Consider the following 23,969-nt stretch of genomic DNA (forward strand, 5'->3'; position numbering starts at 1 on the left):
GCAGATTAGTATGGCTGTCCATGACTGGCTTCTGAATCAATTGTGTTATCATTTTTCTACTACTTGTATCTCCTCCTGCATTCTTCTGGTTGGTACTCTAATTCAGAGGATAGGTCAAGTTTGGATAGTGAAAGCCCTTTGGTGAAAGGGGACAAATTAGGTGTTCTCTAGCCTTACAAATGGGACGTGGGTGGCACTGTGGGTTAAACCACAGAGCCTAGGACTTGCTGATCAGAAGGTCGGCAGTTCGAATCCCTGCAATGGGGTGAGCTCCCGTTGCTCGGTCCCAGCTCCTGCCCATCTAGCAGTTCGAAAGCATGCCAAGTGCAAGTAGTTAAATAGGTACTGCTACAGCAGGAAGGTAAATGGCGTTTCCGTGCGCTGCTCTGGTTCACCAGAAGAGGCTTAGTCATGCTGGCCACATGACCTGGAAGCTGTACGCCGGCTCCCTCGGCCAATAAAATGAGATGAGCACCGCAACCCCAGAGTTGGTCACGACTGGACCTAATGGTCAGGGGTCCCTTTACCTTTAGCCTTACAAATCCCTTATTCTTTCCTTTATATATATATATATACTTTTATTTTGCTTTAAACAAATACATATATTCTTTCCTAAATCAATTCACAGCGATGTCACAGCCTTTGCTTTGTAGACAGCAAGGAGCTTAACAATTCTGTCTCAGTAAGCATCGTCATGTTTTAGGTAGTATTACATAACTCAGAAAGGTCTGGAGGCAGATTTTTCATGGTAGGAAATGAGCCACGTGATGAACCAGAAAAGCCACCAAAAGCCACGGTAAACCACTTATGGTTCAGTTTTTATGAGTCCATAAAAGCTGGAAACTACTGTGGAGACTGCTTTGTGTAATAAATCCACCATGAACGCAGTAGGCTCCTCTTTCTTTCAACTCTCCCTTGTGCAAATCCAGATACAAGTTAGAGATTTGTGAGAGGAGGGGTGATTGATGAATAAGCAGCCTGATCTTGGGTTTGCTTGCCAGGAGCGGCCCATTCTATTTTGCTGCCTGATGTGAAACAGGAAGGTGTCGTCCCAAAAGCCACACTTATTGGCAGTGGCTTCCAGTGAGATCTCGCCAGAAGCCACAGCTGTGCAACCCCAGTGGCAGCAAAAGCAGGTGGGGCACCTAAGGGAGCACTGCCCCATGGGATCCCGCCACTTTAGGCAGCTGCTTCATCCCACCTCATGGGCAGGCCAGCCCTGAGGCTTGCTGGGAATAAGTCTCACTGAATTCCATGGGGCTGAATCTGAACAAAACATGCACCCTTTCAAAGAGATGTGTTTTGCTCCCTATCCCACCCACCTACTGCCAATGGTTTGCCTGGTGCCTTCATTATACACCTTTAGGTGCCAGGCAAAAACGATGCCCTTTAACCAGGCTTTTGACTGATTGACATCTAATGCCCTATTATGAAATGTGTTGGGGAGGAGGACGCTTATTGGGTTGATTTTGTTATGTAGTTTGTGTTTTTATAATGTGATTTTATGTTGTAAACACCCTGAGACCTGCAGGTATAGGGTGGTATACAAATTTAATAAATAATAATAATAATAATAATAATAATAATAGGTGCTTTTTCTCAAGGTGGTACTCAGGGGCACGCAGTACCTGTACCTCTTTTTGTGGTTAAAAAGTGTGGCATGTACTGTAACAACTTCATGGTGAGTAAAGGCACCTCTTCTTCTTTTTCTTTCTTTTGGTTAAAAAGTCTGACATTCACTGTAACAACTTCCTGGTGAGTACCGGCACCTATTTTTCTAGGGGGGAAAGCACTAATAATAATAATAATAATAATAATAATAATAATAGACGAAAAGACAGAAGACTGTGGTAAATGTCAAGTTTCTGCCTTTCTTTCAATACTGCAGCTGGTTTTGCATCGTGCACAACATATCTGGACCAGCATATTTGCTCTTAAGTTGAAAAGGGGCACTCAAGTTGCCGAAGAAGGTCTTCTGGTTTCTCTTTCTTCTTTAATTTAAGCTGTGGGGCAAAGGCGTGTAGGGGTGGGTGTGTATGTATCACAATTAGGCAACAACCTACCACAACTCTTCCCCTCACACCGACAAAGGCGGCGGCAAACTTGGCTCCCCGCGTCGACTCTTGTTAATCCTTACCTTTTTTTGCCTGCCTAGCGAGACCTCCTAGGCTGTGACCTCTGGCAGCCTCCAGAGGCCGCTATCGCGTCTTTCCGTACACGACTTCCGCGAGCCGCTCTCGCCGGCTTCTCTCGCTGGTTCCCGGGAAAGGCGCTCCGAGAGGAGGCGGGTGCGGAAGTGGCTGGCACGGGCAGGAGAGCGTCAGCAGTTCCGCTGGAGGGGCGGGGGCGAGGTGAGTGAGGTGAAGGGATAGCGGCAGGGAGGGGGGATTCCTAGACGGGACACCCCCGCCCGCCCGCTGCGTTTTGGGGACGGCTCCCTTTGCGCCCCCCCTTTTTTTTGCTCTTTTCAGTGCAGCAGCCCCGTAATGCTGCGTGTCTGAGCCCCACGCCCACACTGCTTGCCTGCCGTGCTGGACGGCACAGAGGGAGGCGGAGGCAGAGCGAGGCGAGGCTGCTGACCGTGGGAGCCACGCGGGCGTATCCCGCCCGGGCGCCGGAGTTGGGGAGGAGGGAAACGTGTCTGCCGCGTGTGCAGGGGGAGCCTCTTGCGAGAGGTCCAAAGAGCAAGCATGGTGGGATGCGAGGGGTGGGGGAATAGGGTTGCCACCTGTCCTGCTACAATGCAGGATTATCCCGTATTTAAACGAAAAAATGCTGCGTCCTGTATTGATCAAAGAGTTTTGTCCAGTATATCAGGTCTTCTCTCTCTCTCTCTCTCTCCAAATGCACGTGTTTGAAAGGGTGTGTGAAAGGTCTAGGGAGCCAAGCACAGATTTGCAAATCCGTGTGTGTGCAAAGTGTGACAGATTCCAGAGGGGCCATGCTGTTAGGTTGCAACAGATTGTAATGGATTGCTTTGAAGTCACTTCAGCACCAGATGAAAAAAAAAAAAAGCCCTGTCCTGTCCTGTATTTTGCCAGAACAAAGGTGACAACCATAGGTGGGGAGATTGGAGGTGTGACTTCTTTGCCCCAGTTTCACCCCTGGCTCACTGAGTTGGCCAGGAGGAGTTGTTAGCCTAGGCATGGGGCCCCTGCCCCACTGCTTTTTATTTCTTGCTGACATAGGCTCTCTGCATTTAAACATTTCGTTGTCTGCTAGAGATGGAAACAGGTGTGATTTTCCCCACTGTGGAGATGCAGATGGTTGGGGGGGGGGGGAGGAAAGCCACCTGCCAGATTTCTGTACTTGTCAACAATATTGGGAAAGGCGCAGAGAGCCTCTTATCAGGGAAGTCGAAGAAAAGGTCTCATGATGCATCTCTATAAAGGGATTATAAATTGATTTTTCTGTGAGCACCACATCCTAATGTTTTGCTCTGTCCTCCCCAAAAAAGGAAACCCCAGGCAGGGCTTGGGAGCTGGCAGGGTTGATTATGTGTGGCTGGAGTTACAGTGCCTGCATTTTCAGTGATATTCCCAAGTGCACTCATTTGGACTTTACCATCCAAGTGGCCATTCATTCATATGGGGAAATGTGGTGAGGGAGAAAACTGCCCACTGGTTTGACATTGGGTGCTGTGGCCCTCGCTAAAGGGTCCCCCCCAGGTGTGGTATAATGATGCATGGTACTCAACTATGGGGGATCTTGCAGTATTTAATTTATGCTGTGGTCAGGGTTCACCTTCCACATGTTGGTTGGTGTCTGTTGCAATTATGTTAATGATAAGGAGGTCTACTATGGTCAGGTGGATCTCTTTACAGTCTCAAACGTCAAGTGCAAGGTATCCAACATGTGCGCCACAGACTATGCTGCAAATCCTCTGCTGCTACGTGTAAATTTCAGCAGTCTTGGCAATGGTCCAAAGCCAACTGAGCGCCCTTGTGACCCTCTCTCCTTTTGACCTAAACCTCCTTTTAACCTGTACTTTCCAGCTGAGCAGGAAAGTCACGCCACCTCAACCATTTCCCACTGACAATTAAAATAATAATAATTCTGGCCTGTTTCTTTATTATTGAGAATTGGGTGCACTGCTTAAGTGTCCCAATATGAAGCTAACCAAAGTACCGTATTTTTCACTCTATAGGGCGCACTTTTTCCCCTCCAAAAATGAAGGGGAAATGTGTGTGCGTCCTATGGAGCGAATGCAGGCTTTCGCTGAAGCCTGGAGAGCGAGAGGGGTCGGTGTGCACCGACCCCTCTCGCTCTCCAGGCTTCAGGAAGCTATCTGCAAGCCTTCGGAGCCTGGCGGGAGTTCCCGCTGGGCTCCGAAGGCTTGCGGATAGCAGCCTGCAGCCCAAAGCCTGGGGAGCGCTGCGCAGCGCACCCCAGGCTTTGGGCAGCTATCCGCAAGCCTTTGGAGCCCACGGGAGTTCCCGCCGGGCTCAGAAGGTTTGCGGATAGCAGCAAGCTCCAGGAGTGAAGGCGAGGTTGCGCGCAACCTCGCCCCCGCTCCCGGACCGTTCTGGGAGCTGGGGTCGGGGGAAGCCCGGGCTTCCCCCGCCCCAGCCCCGCGGCTAAAAAGGAACCAATACAGCCAGCGGGGTATATATATTTTTTCTTTATTCCCCCCCCCCCCAAAAAAAACACACCTAGGTGCGCCCTGTGGTCCGGTGCACCCTATAGAGCGAAAAATACGGTAAGTACTGTGGGGCTTGCTTACTAGTGAGTATGTAGCCTTAATCTTTTTATCTCTCTAGGAACACAAGGATATTCACCAGGCTCGTTGGGAGACTGCTCTATTGAAGATTATGGCAAAATCTGGAGGAAAAGGAGTGAATCTAAAAGACAAACTGGAGGGCAATGAGTTGGACTTGAGCTTGTGTGACCTGAATGAGGTGCCAGTGAAAGAACTGGTTGGTATCTCTGTAGAATAAGCCAAATAATTCTGTAATACTTTGTAGCCTGCATAAATGTACAGGCTCTTGTAAAATGGTAAACTGGTTAATCTGAATTTTAATATGTACTTTAAAAATATGCTTTCAACTAGTAGGGTCTCTGTGACCAACCAAAAATGGGTGGTCATTGGGACTGATCATACCGCTTCACCAAAGTGCAGCTGGTTTTGGTCTTCACCAGAAATAAAGGGTTGCTTGCCATGGTGAGTGGATTGTAAGCAGGTAGCAATTTTGGATCCCGTCCCCCCCCCCCCCCCACCTCTGGAAAATAGGAAACAAATTGATAATGGCCATGTAGGCAGAAAGCTTTAGCTAGCAGGACAACCAGTCTACTTAAAAGACAAAAATAATTTGTTCCTAATTCATTTGACAAACCTTGTAATGAAATATTTAAATCAGCATCAACATGGAAGTGTATGTATGATAAAGAAGCATTTAGGTAATATAGCTAATTTAGTTAATTGAAGTTGTGGGAGTTTGATCCATATTGTGGCAGATGTAGAATTCTGAAAACTCCCATTTCTAGAATAAAGGTCCGTGATGCGATACTAACATTTCATATGCCAATGGTCACTGTTAAAAGGTGTATTGTAGACCTGTGTTACAATCCTGACTACACACGCTAGGAAGTTAAGCCCCTTTGGTCAAGGCAGGACTTGCTTCTGAGGAAACAAGCATAGGATTTCACTGCTAATTTGGTTCTCTGATTCTTTTTCAGGCAGGGCTTTCCAAGGCTACCATTTTAGATTTGTCCTGTAACAACCTTACTACTTTGCCAGTAAGTTTCAACTGTATCCTATCTACAAACTTTTTATATAGAAACATGTATTATAATACAATCTCATCCTACTCTTTAATGCAGAAGGTGGACTGTACTTAAGTGTAGGATGAGATTGCATTATTATTTATTAACGTTCGTACTACTTAAGAGGGTGAGACTGTATACATTTTTTATACACAGCACCTAATGTAGTAATAGCTGCAGTTCTCATATCCCCTAGTAAGAGTGAATGTTGAGGCCACATTCACTAGAAGGGCAATTTTGGCCAATGACTTACTGTAAAAGATAGATGCAAGTACAGCTACTTACTTTCAGAAGCACAGATACAAGTTTTGATGGCAGATACTTTCATCTCAAAATGGATAAATAGCTAGAGTAATGATGCATATCTTTGATTTACAGGTCTCTCTACCAGGGTGTTGGGGAGAGATTGATACTAAGGGGCTCTGGGGTTAAAGGGTAGAACTGAAGGAACAATGGTTTATTGTCTCTTTTCCCTTAGAAGATGCTTTGTGTGTATCTTCCTCTACTTGCAGGCCTAAGATTAGAGGGAATGGCTCCTTCACGTGAATAGCTTGGGTGAGAGACTGGGCTGCCGTAGGTCTTTGGAAATCCTTAACCGTATCTGTAACTGCTCAGTTTGCTAAATGCCTCAGCTTTGGGTTAAGAAGGTGGTTGGACTCTATTTCACTTGTGTTTTTTGGTTGCAGTCAGAATTCTGCAGCTTGACCCACCTGGTGAAATTGGACCTTAGTAAAAACCAGCTTCAGCAACTGCCTTCGGACTTTGGTCGCTTGGTCAACTTGCAACACCTGGACCTTCTGAACAATCGATTGGTTACCTTGCCAGTCAGTTTTGCACAACTCAAGGTAACGTTTTCACTCTCCAGCTCGTGCCTTAAGAAAGACATTGAGCTTCAGCTCAGAACCTTTTTTGAGATTTATCTGAGGCTTACTTCCCTGGTGGAAATCAAATGTTGCTGGGGGCAGAGAGGTGAAAGTTCAGATCTTTATTGCCATTTATGCAGCTGCTGGCTCTGGAGAAACCTTGGTAGTTTGAGCAAGCTCTTGGCAAAATTGATCTACCTCTCCATGTGTGATAGTATTGAATGGCTGTCTATTCATGGTTTGATCTGTTAGAACAGCATTTCTCAAGCTGTGTTCCATGGGGTTCCCCGTGAATGAAAAAAAAGTTATATTGGCCAACTAGCATGCACTGTGTGTTTCACTCAAGCAATCGTCTTGGGAATCCTTATCCCTTCTTTCATTTTCTTGCCATGCTTTCCATTGGTTAAACCAATAGCAGTTGGTGGGGTTGCTTACCTGGCTTCCCAGTATACCTGGACGTAATGTTCCATTCCATCTTTTTGTTTTGCTGGTTTTTTGTTAAACTTGAAAAAAAAAAGTTTCAAAAAGAGAAAATCATAACAAATGATTTGGTCTCCTTTTCTCTGCGTTTCCCCTTTTCAGAACCTGAAGTGGCTGGATCTGAAGGACAACCCTCTGGAGGCTGCCCTGGCGAAGGTAGCGGGGGATTGCTTGGATGAAAAGCAATGTAAACAGGCTGCTGCCAGGGTAAAGCACTTTATTCTCACTTACTTTCCTTATCTATTCGGCTGGCTATTTGTATTTATCCTCTCATGAATTTTTATGCATCCCAGTCCAAGGCTCAATTTGCGTCATAAACCAAAGATAAAAAAACAACAACTCTAAACCTAAAAAGAAATGCACATATCAAATGTGCACTCCCATTTTGTGGCCAATCTTTTTATATATATAAAATAAAATTTAATTAGTTTTGGGATGTTAACCTTACCACACTGCTATATACATTTGGACTAGAAATACCAAATTGGCTCAGAGCTTGTAGTGGGCAACATGGGAGGAATTTGGAACACATATTTTTACATGCAAGCATTAGGGTAATCAGAGGAGTACACTGTTGCACTGGAACATAGGTTCAGGATGGTGTTTTGGGTATGGGAAGAGATGTATGTGTTGTTGTTAGGCTGCTAATCTGAATGCCACATCTGCCTTTTTTACTCACTGGTATTCAAGAGCAAACAGAGAGGAAACTCCCTTTTTTTTGAAAGGCCATGTATTAGCAATTAACTTGTTGCTAATTTTTAGGGGTTGGTGGGTCTGCACCCCCTCCCCCCATGCCCTGTGTGTGACCGTGCTCACTTGCTTCATTCATCTGGAATTAGCTCTGCAGACATCCCTTGTTTTTGATAGGGTTGGTCCTGTCTTCGGGGAACGAGGGCACTGGACCACACAGCACTTGAATTTTCTAATTCTGTATAAGTGGTCAGAAAGACAGCTCTCCTCAAAGGCAGGTTGGCCAAATCAACTGAACCTTCATAAACGTCTTTCCTTAGTTTGCCTTGTTTGCATATTAAAGAAGATGCTGTTACAGTGGTACCTTAGTTCTTGAATGGCTTAGTTGCTGAACAAATCAGCTCCCGAATGCTGCAAACCCGGAAGTAAGCGTTCTGGTTTGCGAACGTTTTTTGGAAGCCAAACGTCCGACGCGGTTTCCACTTGAGTTCAGGAAGCTCCTGCAGCCAATCGGAAGCCACGCCTTGGTTTTTGAATGGTTTTGGGAGTCGAATGGACTCCTAGAACAGATTAAGTTCAAGAACCAAGGTACCACTGTACATCCTTTATGCTGGTTGTGGCTATACATTCTCCCTGCTTCTTGTAATTGTGAAAGCTAATCACACGTCTTGAATCTCAAAAGGTACTCCAGCATATGAGGGCCATCCAATCTGAGCTGGATCGTGAGAAGGAACGAAAACTACAGTTAGAGCGAGGTAGGCTTAGTAACCCTGGTTCCCTTTCCATGCCCCATAAATCTGCTCTGGGAGGCTGGAGGAATCCCCAGAACATGTTTGGGTGGCATGCATGGGGAGGAGGGGGAAGTCTTGTTGCGACGAGTGGACCACATTCCCTACACACAAACCCCACTGAATTCCACCCTCAGTATCTCCCCCCACCCAACTGCCGGGAGCCCATTTCACAAGACTCTTATTATGTGACCGTCGGGGAGGGGAAATGATTAACCTGTGATGACCCTTCACCTTCGAAATGATCACATGAATCAGTTCTCTGTCACTAAGTTTATACTTAGTCTTGCATTTAAAAAATAATGTAATTGAAATGGAGACTTGTACATATTACGAGCATTATCCTGGAATCATTTCTGCTTTTATGAGTTGTGGTTCTTCCAGCTTTCCATTTGCTGTACTTTCGTAGGCACATTATCATCCAGTCTATTTGAAGCCATGTCGTCATTGCCCAGAAATTGGATTAGATTATCTTCAAGGCCGTTCTGTCTCTCTACGCCTATCCTATCCTTTTAAACAGAATAAACAGTTTCAGAGGCAGATGTTGGTTTAAACCCAGGTCAGACCCAGTCGTATGCAAAGTGGAGGGTGGCAGGGAGAGGTCTGAGCTTTGGAGCAAAAGGGTGTCTGGATTTAGGAGAGGTGAACTCCTGTCCTTGCTCAATGCCTGCCACCCTGCAGCTTCTTCATAGCCAAACCCCGATACAGTGGTGCCTCGCAAGACGAAATTAATTTGTTCCGCAAGTTTTTTCTTCTTGCGAGTTTTTCGTCTTGCGAAGCACGGTTTTCCATAGGAATGCATTGAAAATCAATCAATGCGTTCCTATGGAAACCGCCTTCAGACCAGGTCCGGGGACAGTCTGTCCCCCGACCTCTTCTGAAGGCTGGGGGGGGGGGGCAAGGGCTTTTCTTCCCACCGCCAGCCTTCAGAAGGCTGTTCTGAAGGCTGGCGGTGGGAAGAAAAGCCCTTCTCCCCACCTCCTGCCCCGCAAGCTCCGGGGACAGGAGGGCTTTGCTGCCGACCGCCAGCATTTTAAAAGCCCCCGAGACAGCGGAGACTTCTCCGCTGTCCCGGGGCGATTTTAAAATGCTGGTGGTGGGGAGCAAAGCCTTTCGGCCCCCGCCGGCCTTCCTGGACCTCTTCTGAAGGCCGGAGGGGGGCGAAAGGCTTTGCTCCCCACCGCCAGCATTTAAAAGAGGTCCCCGGAGATTTCCCTATGGGCTTTCTTCTTGCAAAGCAAGCCCATAGGGAAATTCGTCTTGCAGAATGACTCAAAAACGGAAAACTCTTTCGTCTTGCGAGTTTTTCGTCTTGCGAGGCGTTCGTCTTGCGAGGCACCACTGTACCACAAGAGAGCAAACCTTGGGGGAAAGAATGGAAAACGGAGGGGGAGTGTAGCACTCCTCGGCCACGTGTCACATGATCTTGTGATTGGATCCCCCGTTTCACGTGTGATTGGGGAGAACTATGCATTTCACCCCCCTTGCTTGTCCCTCCGACACTTGCATTTTGGGTGTTACCCTCCACAACACTAATGAACTCAACCAACATGTCCCAGGTGCCACTTCTGTCGTTCAGGTGTAAGATGGTTCATAATCCCAATCAGTAATCTGGTGCTACACAACCTTTTAGCACATTTAAACAACAGGCAGTACCTTTGGTCACAGTCCCTAAAGGAGTCTTTGGTATCACTTCTCTTATCACACTGAACCGGGTGATGCATTTAATGTTTTCCTGTTGTGGTCAGTGAAGACAAACTGCTGGATGTACTTACTCCCTGTACAGTCATACCTTGGAAGCTGAACGGAATCCGTTCCGGAAGTCCATTTGACTTCCAAGGTGAGGCTTCTGATTGGATGCAGGAACTTTCTGCAGCCAATCAGAAGCCCCGCTGGACGTTCAGCTTCCAAAAGAATGTTCGCAAACAGGAACACTCACTTCCAGGTTTGCGGCGTTTGGGAGTCAAAATGTTCGACTGCTAAGGCGTTCGTCAACCAAGGTACGACAGTATTAAGTTCACCAGTTCAGCATGACAGTAGGGCTTACAGGGTGCAAAACACAGGAGATTCTTAAAGCACCTTGCAGCTGCAGCTCTCCTTTGGGGGTGTCGGGGCAGCAACCACTGCCACATTATTGTACCAGATGCAGAAGTAAACGATGGAAGTGTTTTCTAGAGCGTATGAACATTTTCTGTTTGTGCGGTATACTCAGAGCTGGAGAAGAAGCGTGAAGCAGAGCAGCGAGTGAGGGAAGCCCAAGAGAGGGAACTCCGGAAGCGGGAAAAGGCTGAAGAGAAAGAACGGCGAAGGCGGGAGTATGATGCTATGAGAGCGGTAAAGCAGGAAATGGCAAAAAAATCAAGGAAAGAAAAAGACGAGAATCCAAGTAAGTTGTTGTTGTTGTTGTTGTTGTTGTTATATTAAAAAGTATGTGTGAGAGGGAGAAATAACGGAAACCAAGAGTAGATAGCTTTGGTGTTTTTTTTTTTTAAAAAAAACCCTTACAAAACTTACCTTAATTAAACTTCATAAATTGGCAAAGGAGCAGGTCTGTAGCTTGGGGGTACTCCTGGTTCCAACTTTGCTACCAGAGGCTCAGTGGGCCTCGGGGACTAGGACTGTTTATTTTGAGCCCAGGCTAGTTTGCCAGCAAGGGTCTCTTTTGGACAGACATGATTTCCCCACTACACCCCATGCTCTGGTAACTTCCAGATTGGATCATTGCAATGGCCTTTACACGGGACTGCTCTTGAAGATGACTCACAAACTTCAAACGGCTCCAAATGCAGCCGCTAGAGTTCCTTTTAGAGTTGACATATACTCTCTGTTCTGAAAGCCTTGCTTTGGCTGCCTGTTCATTTCGGACCCAATTCAAAGTGCTCGCGCATTGGTGTTTAAAGCCCTAAATGACCCAGGTTCCAAATATCTGAAAGAACGCCTCCTTCCTTACAGAACTCCCGCTGGGTGTTAAAATAAACAGAAGGGGCCCTCTTGGTCATTCTGACACCCTCTAGTGGTTTTTTTTTTGGCAGGGTGGCTGCTGGGAGAGGGCATTTTCTATAGCAGCCCTTATGCTTATCCCTCCCCCACAGAGTTGCGCCTAGTGCCTTCATTGTATAGCTTTTGTTGTATGTTGAAGCCACACTTCTGTACCTTGCGGCCTTTAACACCTGGGATTTATATTTAAAATGTACACCCTCCCCCCATTCTTACGATTGTAAATTGTTTTAACTGATTTTAAAGTGTTTTTTATTGTTGTAAACCTGCCCTGGGACCTTATGGGGAAGAGTGGGGAAGAGATTGAATTGTTGTTGTTGTTCGATCTTGCAAACTTTGCGTTGTCACCTGGTTAATAGTTAGGGCAAATCCAAACCATGTTTGGGCATCATTTAGATGCCAACAGTAGCCTCTGCTGCTATTAAGGATGTTGCCAGCATTTACAGAGCTTGTGGAGTTGCCTGTTAAAGCATAATAAATAAATTCTCATTCTTTGCCCGTTCTTTGTTTCTGCAGAGGCCTCGCTTTCCCATCCATCCCACCCACCCCAGCACAAACGGTCCTGGTCCAGAGTCCTATTGAAGATGCTGCTGTTCCTGCTGTTTGGTGCCCTCAGTACTCTGGCTGTCTGTAAGGTTACAGAGCTGCAGCACCAGCCCATATGCGTCCGTGTGAACATGCTCTATGAGGAGGCGCTGTCCCTTTTGCAAAGCCGCGAAATCCTTCAGAACGTACTGCAGCCGAACACCCAGCAGTCCTGAAGGACTCTTCCCCTTGCCAGTGCCACCTCCTGCTGGTTTTTTGTTTTTGTTTTTTTGCATCAGCGCAGCCAGGATTCCTATGGAATTAAGCTCTGGTGGAAATTGCCTTCAGCCCTTCAACGCTGGGTTTGGTGGCCAAAGTTCAAACAGCGCCAAACCACTTGCCCGGGTTGCTTCGCTTCGACTGCAGTTCCTGCGGTAAATCAGAATTTATTGCCATTCCCTTCCTCCATAGTGGATCCTTTCCTGGGCTGCAAAATACAGACTTGCTGGTCTGTATGCAAGCGAGGAGAGACAGTGCCCTTAGTAGCAGCCTTGCTATGAGAAGTGATACCTATTTTTGTCATCTTAAGAAGTTTTTGTATATGTTGTCTTTGCGTGTTACTGCTATAGCAAATACGTGCTCACTTTGGAAACAACTACTGTAGCCAGGAGGACTGAATGTATTCATTCAGGGGAGAGTGGAGTCATGGTTAAGATTAGCTTTCGTATATGCATATGTAATTTTTCTAAGCAGCTTGATGTTTGAGTTGTAGGTGGAAACTGGTGGTTGTGGAATGTAAAGACAACCTACCTAAGGTATGCTGTTTTTCGAAAACGCATATCTACATCCACATCTGCCAATGCCTAATTCTTCTCTCCCCAGATATTTGTATACCAGCCAATGGAAGTTTTATCAAAGTATTGTGAAATCTGCACCCAAAGTTTAACACGTCATTTCATTATATACATTTTTTGCTTTTTACATTTTTGAATTGGTTGAAAACAAACAAACCGGGTGCAGTTCCTGTGTCCTTGTGCCTAAGTGCTTTTTCCTGTTGTATCTTAGCTTGACAGTCTGTACTCCTGAACGTACGACGTTATTCCTTAGTGCGAGTTACCTGAGAAAGTTCTCTACTCAACTGTACTTTCCCCGTTTGCTTGTTTGAGCAGGTAGCGAATAAGCAACACATTTGCCTTATCCTCTGCCATTGTGCAAAGGATCTAGTGTGGCGCACAGATCCTGCCTGCTACCCTTCAGTGTCCTGGTGGGTCAGCTTAGAGCACGAGTACCTCTCTTGCTCAGGCAGCTTCCACTACTGTAACTTAACAGCTTTACCAGCTGTTGAAATTACTTCCTAGATTATATCTGGCAAACCCAGCAGCCTCCCTAGGGTAAAACCCCACCAAATCCAGTGAAACCTCCCGAGTAAATGCACCTAAGATCAGAATGGAATTAATTTGTGCAGAGTCTAAAAAACCAAGAGGAGAAGCAGAGCTCTGGCATGTGCTAGCAGTGTAATTGAATCAATAGCTATATAGCACTATCAATGGGCATGTGCTTTACAGAGCGCAAGTCCCTCCTGGGCTGAGAGCTTGCAAGTTAAAATTAGTCACAGGAGAAACAGCAGATGAAAGTGGAGGTGGGGTAAGCAGGGAGGAAGAAGGGTGAGATTCTGCTAACTTAAAATGAGAGACTTGGTTCAGGTGGGGCATATGGACAAGGGGATTGCGCAAAAAAGGCTTCATGGAAAAAGTGGGCCTTGAAGCGGGATTTGAAGTCACTGACGTCATCCCAGGGCAGCAAGGAGAGAGGGATTAGAAGACTTTAGGTAGCTGAGAATGGTGGACATGCAACTTGAGATTCCTTTCCTGTAGCAAATTCCCGTAAAGCATTTAATATGTAAAGTTACATAACCCATGTGCACAGCTCTAGTCAAATAGACATCTGTTACATAGTTTGTGCTTTTAAGGAGACTTAGGTTCTTACAAAAAAAATTTGAACAAATAGGACATAGCTTTGAGCTGTGAGTAAATCAATATTCTGTTTCTATTTTGGCACATGGGCACCTCTTATGTTCAAGTCAGAGTTGTTGAAGCCCAGCCTCTTTAGCAACGTTTAAAATTAATTTGACACATATCTGAATAATGTTGGTGTAGAACAAGCACTGCCCATCTCTTCTTTAGCATCTGTTTCTATCCTGAGTAGTAAGGGGGTAGATGCAGAGTGGCAGGGGTTGTGCCTGGGTTTTCTTTCCAAGATTGATAAAAGAACTACAACTCAATCATTCCTGGTTAGCCAAGAAATACTTGATTGCCTAATAAGGACTGTTGCAGGAATAAAGGGGGGAAAGTAGGAGTCCTTTCTGGGTGCCAAGCAGCGACGCATTTGATATTTTCAGAAAACGTTTAGTTTTAACATTTCTTCCCGCTATTAAAAAAAAGATTTGAACAAAGTTTTTGCTTAAAATACATAGTTCAACATCACCCAGTAGCATCCAGGGAAAGGTCAGGGTTATGGGAAGTCATCTGCAGATAAATCCGTTTGGATAGCTCTGGGCCAACCCGCCTTGTAGTAGCCGTCACTCCATCGCCACGACGGACAGGTATCTCTGCAAGGAGGTTGTGCCGCTCCTGACGAGAAGGGCGGGTGTCATAGGCCTAAATGTAACACAGAAATAACGTTACACACCACAAAATGCGATATATGAATAAACTTAACTACTAAATTGCCGAATCAGTCTAAGAATGGTTTACTAAGGAAGCCAAGTATGTGCCATAGAGCAGCTGGCCAATATAGCCAGCCTGAAGTTACAGTCACTTTTTTTCCCCAGAGATGATTTATCCACCTACAACCCCATTGCTGGGGCAGTTTTGCGACATTGGATAATTGCACTTCCCATAGTAAGCTTGTAGTCTAGATAAGAGAGCAGTCTGCCGATTGATCCTTTAGCTAGTTATTCCTAGCCAAAGCCTCCCATTGCCAGCTCTCCTCCCACCACCATGGTTACAGCTTTCCTATGAGCAAGACTTTATGCAGCCATGCAAATAACTCAAGTGGCAATCAACCACTCCCCAAGCCCACTGAATATAGCGTGAGCAGTTCTGTTACTGAGAGACTGAAAAAACTGGGAGAAGTTGTATACTCTTGGGAGATGGTAGAGATTTGATGGAGGACTCCTGAGTTAGAGACAGGGGGATGTCAGTCTCTCAGGGTGAGAGGCTGGGAGGAGCTACTGTCCTCTGTGGGTGGTAAGGGCCAAGAATTACTTTTAATTAAGAGAGGACTTTGTAATTTTGCTTACTTGGATTTGTATCTTCTGTAGTTGTAATTATACTGTATTATGGGAAAATCTAAATAAAAAGAACCTTGAAAACAAAACTGGAGAAGTAGGCAGATGGCAACATAGAGACAGCTCGGCAAGGGCCGCTGGAAAGGAAAACGGATGAGCTTCAAAAATGCAAAATGGGATATCTGGAGAGAAATGGTTTTTTTAAAAAAAAGATGTAAGGAGTCACCGTCTCCACTGAGAACAGTAGTGGTAGCTTTATAGTAAGAGGAATGCAAAGTTTGGTTAATGTTCAGCAGCAGAAGAAGAAGAAGAAGAAGAAGAAGAAGAAGAAGAAGAAGAGGAGTTTGGATTTGATATCCCGCCTTTCACTCCCTTTAAGGAGTCTCAAAGCGGCTAACAATCTCCTTTCCCTTCCTCCCCCACAACAAACACTCTGTGAGGTGAGTGGGGCTGAGAGACTTCAAAGAAGTATGACTGGCCCAAGGTCACCCAGCAGCTGCATGTGGAGGAGCGGGGAAGCGAACCCGGTTACCCAGATTACGTGACTACCGCTCCTAACCACTACACCACACTGGCTCTCAAATGATCTGCAGCAATGCTTTCCTGATCACGAGAGCAGTTCAGTGGTAGACTGAAGTGCCCAGCAGTTGTGGAATCATCATTTTGGAATGAAAAGGGAGGGAGGATTGAACAGACGTCTAACAGGGACTCTCTGCGTCATACTGGATATCCCGTTCTAAGGCAGGAGGGCAGATTCACTGAAGCACAGGGGCTGCATATAGACAAGGGAGTAAGTCCACTAAATAAGCATGTACAGAAATGTGCTCTTGAATTGCTTCTGCAAAGAGCTGGGTACCTTGCATGAACCTCTTGAGGTAGTGACGCGTTCCATCAAAACACATCTACGTATCCTTCAGTGGAATCTTTGCCTGTGCCATTTTCGAAGAACAATCTCTATCACAGATTGGGCAATATGTGGCTGATAAGTGAGGGAGGAAAACCAGAAGAGAGCCTAGCTCAGAAGCAGCTGCTTTTCTCAGGTTCAGTACTGGATTAGACCAGGGGTCCATCTACCGTATTTTTCTCTCTATTACACGCAGATTTTTTCTCCTAAAAAGGAAGGGGAAATGTCTGTGCGTGTTATGGAGCGAATGTGGGGGGGGGGGTCCCTGGAGCCTATTAGGGGAGCGCAGGAACAAAAATCAGCAAAAATCAATCGTGCGTTGTGTCGGAGAGGGAAACCTGAAAAGAGGAAGTGGTTGCTTTCCTGCATTCTGCCTCAGGGTCTTACTGCCCACCCTCCTCTGTTTCGTTGCTGTGTTTGCTCAAACGGAACAAAGAGCAGGCAAATCCCCTCCCCTCCAGGCAAGCAGAGGGGAAAGCAGAGGTCTTTCCTTCTAATTCCTCTCCGTGCTCCTCGCAGGCAGCCAGAAAACATGCAGGAGGAGAGAGAGAGCTGTCTTCGGTTTGGGGAAACTTTTGCCTTTCTTTCCTCCCTTCCGTTAAATCCCTCTCCTGCTTTCTTAGCCAGCTGCTTCTCTGCACACCACTCTCTTGTCCCTTCTGTGTTTTTCCTTCACTCCCCACTTAAAATGTAGTTACAAAGCATGGATCCACATGGATCCTCAGGATCTTTGCATTGGGCCACCCCAAATTCACCATCAGATCACATAGCAGCCTGCCCCCCAAAAATCACACACCCACTGTTGCCTGGGGCTGCAATGGTGCAAAAATGTGGTTAAAAAGCATGGATCCACATGGATCCTCAGGATCTTTGCATTGAGCTACCCCAAATTCACCATCAGATCACATGTCTGTGGCCACAGCATGAAGCACAAAAATGATACATCCACTGTTTCATTCAGAATTTTTTCCCTTGTTTTCCTCCTCTAAAAACGATGTGCGTGTTATGGTCAGGTGCGTGTTATAGAGCGAAAAATACGGTAAGTTCAGCACCCTATTCTCACTCTGGCAGGACCCAAGTGCAACTGTGAATTGTGAATCCCAACAACTGGTATTTGAAAGCACACTGTCTCCCCAACAGTGGAGGTAAAACCCACTGCACTTAAGAATGGGCCAGAACCATGCATGCATTAATAAGAGTCAAGTTACATGAGGCAGATGTATTGAGTCACATCTCTGGTTAGTTACTGAGGCCACAATCCTGTGCAGGCTGACCTGGAAGTAAATCCCATTATTAAACATAGTGGGACATAATTCAGGCTTGAAGTTGCAAGCAACTTCCAACATCAATTACATTTATCACTCACAGCACAAGACTGGGTAGCCTGTACTATACAGTGCCTAAATTCTGGATACAGAATAAGCTATTTAAGTTAAAGTTACCAATGTATAATTGCTCCCAAGATCTGAGTTTCTGTGTTGAATACAGACTAGCTGTGTATTTTCACAGAATCTTGAGTGTGTGCGCATGCACAGAATGCTCACAACCTAGAATACAGTATTCCTTTGGCAGCAGAATAGCGTACCTGTTTCAGAAGTAGAGGAGATGGGTATTTGGCCACGATGGCATTGGCTGTCTCTAGGCTGACCCGGTTAAACTGCTGGATCTGTCTCTTCCAAACTTGCAGCAGTCCCTTTCCAAAGCGGTCCACCTTCATCCCCCCGATCCAGTCTCCCTCTAGGCAGAAGGAGAAGCTGGTTTTATCTCGTTCCCTTCTGCAAATGATGTGAACGAGAAACACAACAGAACAAATGTATGGGCACTTGTGCTCCTCTGTAAGGAAATTATCTGTCCACAGCAGAAAGCAAGGAAAGGAAATTCTCATACAGATACCAAGAGTAGGTCTTTCCATGTGTCAAGCACACATTAGAAGGTGTTTGTTTTCACATTTCCATCTGAACATTGAGATGAGCTCTTTCAGAATCTCGGCACCTTGCGCAAACGCTGTCAGGTCTTTCCAAATACCAAGGATATTAAAAAGCATTGAAATCAAGAGCTTTAAAGTACACAAACTGAGTGTCTCAGTCACTTCAAGGAACTGAGCCTGCTTCACATGTTACAGCAGGAGAAAAACTGTCAAGTTTCTACCATGGGTCTGACAACTCTCTTTCCTGTAACATATCCAGAGACTCTTTGCAGCTGCTAGGTATGCTCACTACGTGTTTCAGATACAAAGTGCACTTAAAATACTGCAGGAGAGACACTTGTCAGGCTGCAGTGGAGATTCTTGGCCCTCACTTTCCTCTAATGTGAAGGCCAAAGATGGTTGTGTTTGAGGCAGGAATTTGGAGAATGGGACTGCCAGACGTAGAGGACCGGAGACCACTACTGGCAGTGGAATGGAACACATCCTTGCAGGAGAAACCCCAATCCTAGTAGGAATCCTCCAACGCTTCCTCAAGTAGCATCTGAAACTAAGGCAGCAGTTGCTAAATGGGAGATTGAGCCAGATGTGAATTCCTGTGTACTATACTGACCCTTAGGGTGCTAATTAGACCCAATTAGGCCAGGAAGTGGGCCCCAAGGAAAAAATCAGTGTTTTAGATTCCACCAGAAGGCACGGCACTCGAGAGAGCGCCCGGTGCCCACACAACCCAGCAGCACGCCAGAAAACGAAGCTGCTGAGATGTGCTCAGGGAAGCGTTTGCTCACTCACTTGAATGGAGCTTCTGCCACAGCCTTGGTGAACGTACTGGCAAAGTCGGCAAACTCCTTCCAGCTCTCGAGGAGTCGAACTTGGATACCTGTCTGAAGCTGCAGAGCCACCAAGCCCTGCAAAGGCAAAGAATGATGGTGAGCAAGGCAGCTTACGAGTCTCTGGCATCTTCTGCACCCTCCTGGCGATTAGTCTCCATCATCAGAGACATCACAGCATGATAGTATTTACTCATCAGCCAAGTGCCTGGGCAGGGTAGTCCCGAAGAATTTACCCTGGAGGAAGAAGCAAAACAAAAAAGCAACACATGGGACACTGACTCCATGCTCACTCACTTCTTCCACGTCCAGTCTGGACAGGTTTGGGACGGAATTTGCCTTTCCTCTCCGATTCCTCTGTTTGCTCTGCTCCTGGGCCTCACTGCCACTCTGCAATGCTTGCTGCAGTTTCTTCCGTGACTTGAGCTTGTGAGAACTGAGAGGACAAAGAAGGAATGAACAGCCCGCGTTGGCGGTAACAACTATTTGCATTGCTAAAAATCGGCATTCCCAGTGGTAAAATATATATGCCATGCAACCACAGACGGCACCACTGAGAAGGGTCCAGGAGGCACTGCATGTCTGCGTATACTGCTCTGCTCAGGTGATGCAAACCGGTGTTTGCTGCACCAGTTTGCATGGCTTTTCCTGTGACTCAGAGACTGGGGGATGCTGAAGAGCCTATTGCCATGACTGTTCACAGTGGGGAGGGAGCAACATTCTAACCTGAAGTATTTTTCTAGTTCTACTACAGCCAGGGCCAGAGTCTTCCCGGGGGTTTTCTTCATGACGTTTGCCGCAAAGCTCTGCAGAGTCTCATTGGGCCCTTCCATGCTAACCTGGGGGCAAGACACATACAAGAAAACAGAGACTATATATTCCCGGACCAAAGTTAAAACAACAAATAAACCACCACCTCCAATTGGCATTGTAAGGCTCACATTCTCTCTCCGGACAAACCCATATGCAGAGCTGAAGTTTCAGGTTCATGCACTCCCCAATTTTTCAGAATGAAACAATACCTGGGCCTCCTCCTATATACCAAGGGTATTGAACTTTTTCCAGCTCAAGGACTGTGATATCTTGTTGGGAACCATACCAGGGGTGGGCAGGGAAAGAGGCAGAAGTGTTTCAGTGTGTCTCTTACCTCTGTATAGTAATAATAATAATAATAATAATAATAATAATAATAATAATAATAATTTTATTAGTGATACCCTGCCCATCTGGCTGGGTAGTCCCAGCCACCCAGGGGGCTACATTCCAGCCCTGCCGAAACCAGAGGTTCCTACACACAAACAGGCACATCCCTCCATCCAGAAAGCAAGTGGTATTGTCAGAGTTCAAGTACACATCACAACCAAGCAAAGGCATTTGATCACATGGAGCAGGACTGGTAAGCGGATGTAGTCTATAGATAGGGCTTGGCAGAGAGGCCTGGAGGACTCAATAGGCCTCAAGCCTGAACATTGATAGATTGTTTTTAAATAGATGGTGCAAGCTGTTACTTGGGTAGCAGTTAAGACACTACATCGTGCATGACCTCACCTGTTTATAGTTATGGATCATAGCAACAAATTCTTCTAGCAGAACTAGGACTAGAAGGTTGGGTTCTTCTGTCCAGTTGTCTTCTTCAGCCTGGAGGAACAAAAGAACATTTAAGGTGGAACAGTACAAAGGAGAGGGCTATTGCTATTAAAAAGAAACAAGGGATGTATAAACTGCTATGTATGCTCCAGAACGAGGAAGGCAAATTCTTGAAGGAGAGAAATAACCAACGAATGGGAGTGAAGAATATTTGTTGAACGGACCTAATTCTGGCTACAGAGTGTGGGCAAGTTTGTGGGCAACGAAGAGAGGTATGTTGGGAGACCAAAAATGGGGAGGTCCTGGAGATCTTTTTCTAGCTACCAAATCAGAAAGCTTGATGGTCACTGAAAGGTTTCTAGAGGAATTTGTTGCCGCACAGCTCATATAATGCAAAAGACCTCCTTTGATTGCAAAATTGTACGTTCCACAAGGCTCTAGCAAACAAACGGATAACTCTTGGCATATTTGCTCAGGTAACGTGGAGGATATTGCCGGATATGTTGTTAAATGTACGCGACAAGCACCAGAAAGGTGGGTGGGAAAGGATGTGCTATCAGGGAGATCACCACAGGGATAGCTCAGCAACAGTTCAACCGCCTCCCACTATGACTTCAGCGCTAGAGACAAGGGAAAAAAAGGGGGGGGGAAGCCTTTGAGGAAATGTAATCCTACCTGACCTAGTCCAGTTTTCCTTCTCCAGGTGATACTGCAAGGAACAGCTTGATTCTCAATCACACAGCTGCACTCCATTGCCTGCAGAGCGGTAAGCACCAGCCCGCCACCTTCAATCTGTAACAGACCTAAGGAGAGGACAGAGATCAGCTGCAGGGCCAGTTCAATACATTTCTCTTGCTGAAGCTCCTCAAGTGACTCCGAGCAAACTGTGGGGCTTGCAACAGCTCTGTTTCCCAACACACCCCTTGCATGAGCTGCCACGCTCTGCCAAATGGTAGGGCCGGCACCAGGATAGGGTTCCATTGGGAAGGCAGGCAGTTAACACCCAGCAGATCTAAAAGTGAAGGGGCAGTACCTGGATCTAGGACTGCTTGGATGTGTTTCAGACACTCTTCTGGCCTCTGGGCCTTCCACCGGTTAGCAAGGGCCTTCCTCCTCTCTCGTTCCTGTTGCTGCAGCATCTTCTGGGTTTCCCGCTCATTTGTCCTCTGCCGGGCTTTGCCCAGTTCCTCCTGGCTGCACTTTGTTTTCCTCTGAAGAGGCAAAGGTTTCAGGCTTTCCTCTGCCGCCTGACAGCTGCCATTTTGAACCAAGCGGTCAGAGACACAAACAGTCGGGCGAAGCACAGTCTGTTTCTTAGGATCCAATGAATCCAGTTCCTGGTCGCTATCTGACAGTTCCCATATACTGGGTACAGCCCTTCCGTGGGTTCCTTGGCCTCTGGGTAGCTGTGACAGCCGCCCGCAATCTGTGACCGCTTTCTCATCAATGGAGCAGAGTCCGTTTCCTCCAGCGGAGTCTTGCTTGCTCAGTTCCCGGATCCTAGTATACGAAGGACAAGCGGAGGAAGGCTCAGACGTCAAAAGCTTCCTCTTGAGCCTTTCAGCCAAGGGAATAACTTCCTCCTCCTCACTCTCGCTGCTGAGCTGCACTATCGCTTTCAGACAAGTGGGAGCCCTGGCCGAATCCTGGCTGCCACGTGGTTTTTTCCAGGCAGGAGAGGCCACGGACGAATCTTCCGAGTCTGAGCTGCAGAGCACAACCACATTCTCTTCTAGAGGAGGAGTTTGGACAACGCTTTTTATGCTTGGAGGCTGCTGCTTCAGGAAATCAAAGGTTGGCAGCTCCTCATCATCACTGTCCCCCAACTCTGGAGACATGGTGTTCAGCCTCACGTGATGAGCGGAGTGCCAGGGAAACGGAGACCGCCTGAGGGAAAGAAGCGCCAAGTTTTAGTCGAAACAACAGCCGCAACCTCTTAGGCACGAGAAGCAGACATTGGGCATCATCATTCCCCCCCAGCAGCCTTCGCCAACTTGGGGTAATCCAGACATCTATGGACTACAATTCCCATCATCTGCCTGAGGCTGATGGGCATTGTAGTCCAAAAGACCTGTGGGGTCCTAGGTTGGCAATGGCTGCCCCAGGAGCTTGATGAGGTTCCCCTTCCAGCAGGAAGAATCAAGAGCTGTAGACTGTGCAAGTGCTTGGGAGAGGAAAACATCCACAGACCCAAACATCTGGGGCTACCTGGCCCCAGCAGCTAGGTAGGACATGGAGGGTCTGAGTACTGACTGCCACTCCATATGGTTGCCGCAAAATGTGAAAGAGCAAATAGTATCAACAATAGTAATATCGAAAGCCACAGGCCTGGACATTACATTCCCCCCCGCCTCATTTCATGATGTACGACTGAATTTAAAAAACAAAACAAAACCCTTTATGTTATTTATTTATTTCATGATTTATAAGCCCACTTTCAGGGCCAGCCTGCTCAAAGAGGTGTACAATAGCGTGTTTTAAACAATACAACAAAACCGCACCATAAATTACTAAAAACACCAACAAACTAAAACAGATAACGAAAGCTGCAGTACTTTGTGAATCTATGACTTTTATTGCAATTGTGCTGCTTAGCTTATTTTTTTTAAGTTGTTTTGTTGATGGCGCTTTATAGATCACAAATAATAATAATAATAATTTATGCATCGCTGATCCAGCTGGGTTTCCCCAGCCACTCTGGGCGGCTTACAACATATCTAAAAACATAATGAAACCACCAACCGTTTAAAAACCTCCCGATGCAGCGCTGCCTTCAGATGTCTCCTAAAAGTTGTGTAATTCTTTTATCTCCTTGGCATCTGAATGGTTTTGTTGATTATTTTGTTCATTATTCTATCTATGTTTGTCTGTGATGTCCTGCAATGGTTCTTTCTTGATTTGTAAGCCGCTTTGCGATTCACGGGGGACGAAAAGCGGCATAGAAATATAAGCAAGCAAACAAGCAAGAAACCCCCGTGTGTCCTGGGGGGGGGGCGGGGGGCGCCTTCAGAGGACCCACCTTGTCAGCCCACCTTGGGGTAGGTCTGAATTTCATCCCCGGAGACTCGTTTTTCAACAGTTGAGTCCCTGGAATGCTGAGCGAGAAGCTAGGAGAAAAGTGCTTCTGAGCACGTGCAGAGCGCCTTCCTCCCCCTCCACCCACCACCCCCAGCCTCTTTGGAAAGGGAGGAAGGGGCACGTACCTCTCTCTCTCTCTCGGCTCAGAAACAGAAGCAGCCGCTCTCCTCCTCCTCCTCCTATTCCTAGCCCGTAGCAGTTAGGATGGAGCCCGGGAATCGGAGCCTCATTCAAACGCGGCGCTTCTCCCC

At 46.6% G+C, this 23,969-nt stretch overlaps 2 protein-coding genes across 6 annotated transcripts; one reads left to right on the top strand and one right to left on the bottom strand.

The window, feature by feature from the left end:
* The first annotated feature begins 2,246 nt into the window (after positions 1-2,246).
* Positions 2,247-15,484, top strand: LRRC59 (leucine rich repeat containing 59). 2 transcript variants are annotated; one of them, XM_028716783.2, is made up of 8 exons: positions 2,247-2,351; positions 4,761-4,916; positions 5,677-5,736; positions 6,450-6,608; positions 7,209-7,313; positions 8,479-8,551; positions 10,797-10,970; positions 12,098-15,484. In XM_028716783.2, the coding sequence occupies exons 2-8, from the start codon at positions 4,812-4,814 to the stop codon at positions 12,340-12,342; spliced, it is 921 nt and encodes a 306-aa protein (XP_028572616.2). In that variant the 5' UTR covers positions 2,247-2,351; positions 4,761-4,811; the 3' UTR covers positions 12,343-15,484. The 2 variants fall into 2 exon arrangements, with proteins under 2 accessions (XP_028572616.2, XP_028572617.2); XM_028716784.2 differs by lacking the exon at positions 2,247-2,351 and adding an exon at positions 2,399-2,675.
* Positions 14,101-23,969, bottom strand: EME1 (essential meiotic structure-specific endonuclease 1). 4 transcript variants are annotated; one of them, XM_028716775.2, is made up of 9 exons: positions 23,844-23,963; positions 21,674-22,527; positions 21,316-21,443; positions 20,602-20,691; positions 19,780-19,892; positions 19,351-19,489; positions 19,016-19,131; positions 17,885-18,074; positions 14,101-14,763 (listed from the first exon to the last, which is right to left on the bottom strand). In XM_028716775.2, the coding sequence occupies exons 2-9, from the start codon at positions 22,476-22,478 to the stop codon at positions 14,587-14,589; spliced, it is 1,758 nt and encodes a 585-aa protein (XP_028572608.2). In that variant the 5' UTR covers positions 22,479-22,527; positions 23,844-23,963; the 3' UTR covers positions 14,101-14,586. The 4 variants fall into 4 exon arrangements, 3 of the variants coding, with proteins under 3 accessions (XP_028572608.2, XP_028572610.2, XP_028572613.2); XM_028716777.2 differs by lacking the exon at positions 23,844-23,963 and adding an exon at positions 23,660-23,822; XM_028716780.2 differs by lacking the exon at positions 23,844-23,963 and adding an exon at positions 23,383-23,622.

This window comes from Podarcis muralis, chromosome 2, assembly GCF_964188315.1.
Source record: "Podarcis muralis chromosome 2, rPodMur119.hap1.1, whole genome shotgun sequence".
Classification (NCBI taxonomy): Eukaryota; Metazoa; Chordata; class Lepidosauria; order Squamata; family Lacertidae; genus Podarcis; species Podarcis muralis.

Excerpts from the sequence above, each read along its gene's own strand:
- LRRC59 (XM_028716783.2), top strand. The coding sequence starts at position 4,812 with ATGGCAAAATCTGGAGGAAAAGGAGTGAATCTAAAAGACAAACTGGAG. Across the intron at positions 7,314-8,478 it reads GTAAACAGGCTGCTGCCAGG|GTACTCCAGCATATGAGGGC; the intron begins GTAAAGCACTTT and ends GAATCTCAAAAG. Across the intron at positions 8,552-10,796 it reads AAAACTACAGTTAGAGCGAG|AGCTGGAGAAGAAGCGTGAA; the intron begins GTAGGCTTAGTA and ends CGGTATACTCAG.
- EME1 (XM_028716775.2), bottom strand. The coding sequence starts at position 22,478 with ATGTCTCCAGAGTTGGGGGACAGTGATGATGAGGAGCTGCCAACCTTT. Across the intron at positions 21,444-21,673 it reads CCAAGCAGTCCTAGATCCAG|GTCTGTTACAGATTGAAGGT; the intron begins GTACTGCCCCTT and ends TCCTCTCCTTAG. Across the intron at positions 20,692-21,315 it reads GGAAAACTGGACTAGGTCAG|GCTGAAGAAGACAACTGGAC; the intron begins GTAGGATTACAT and ends TTGTTCCTCCAG.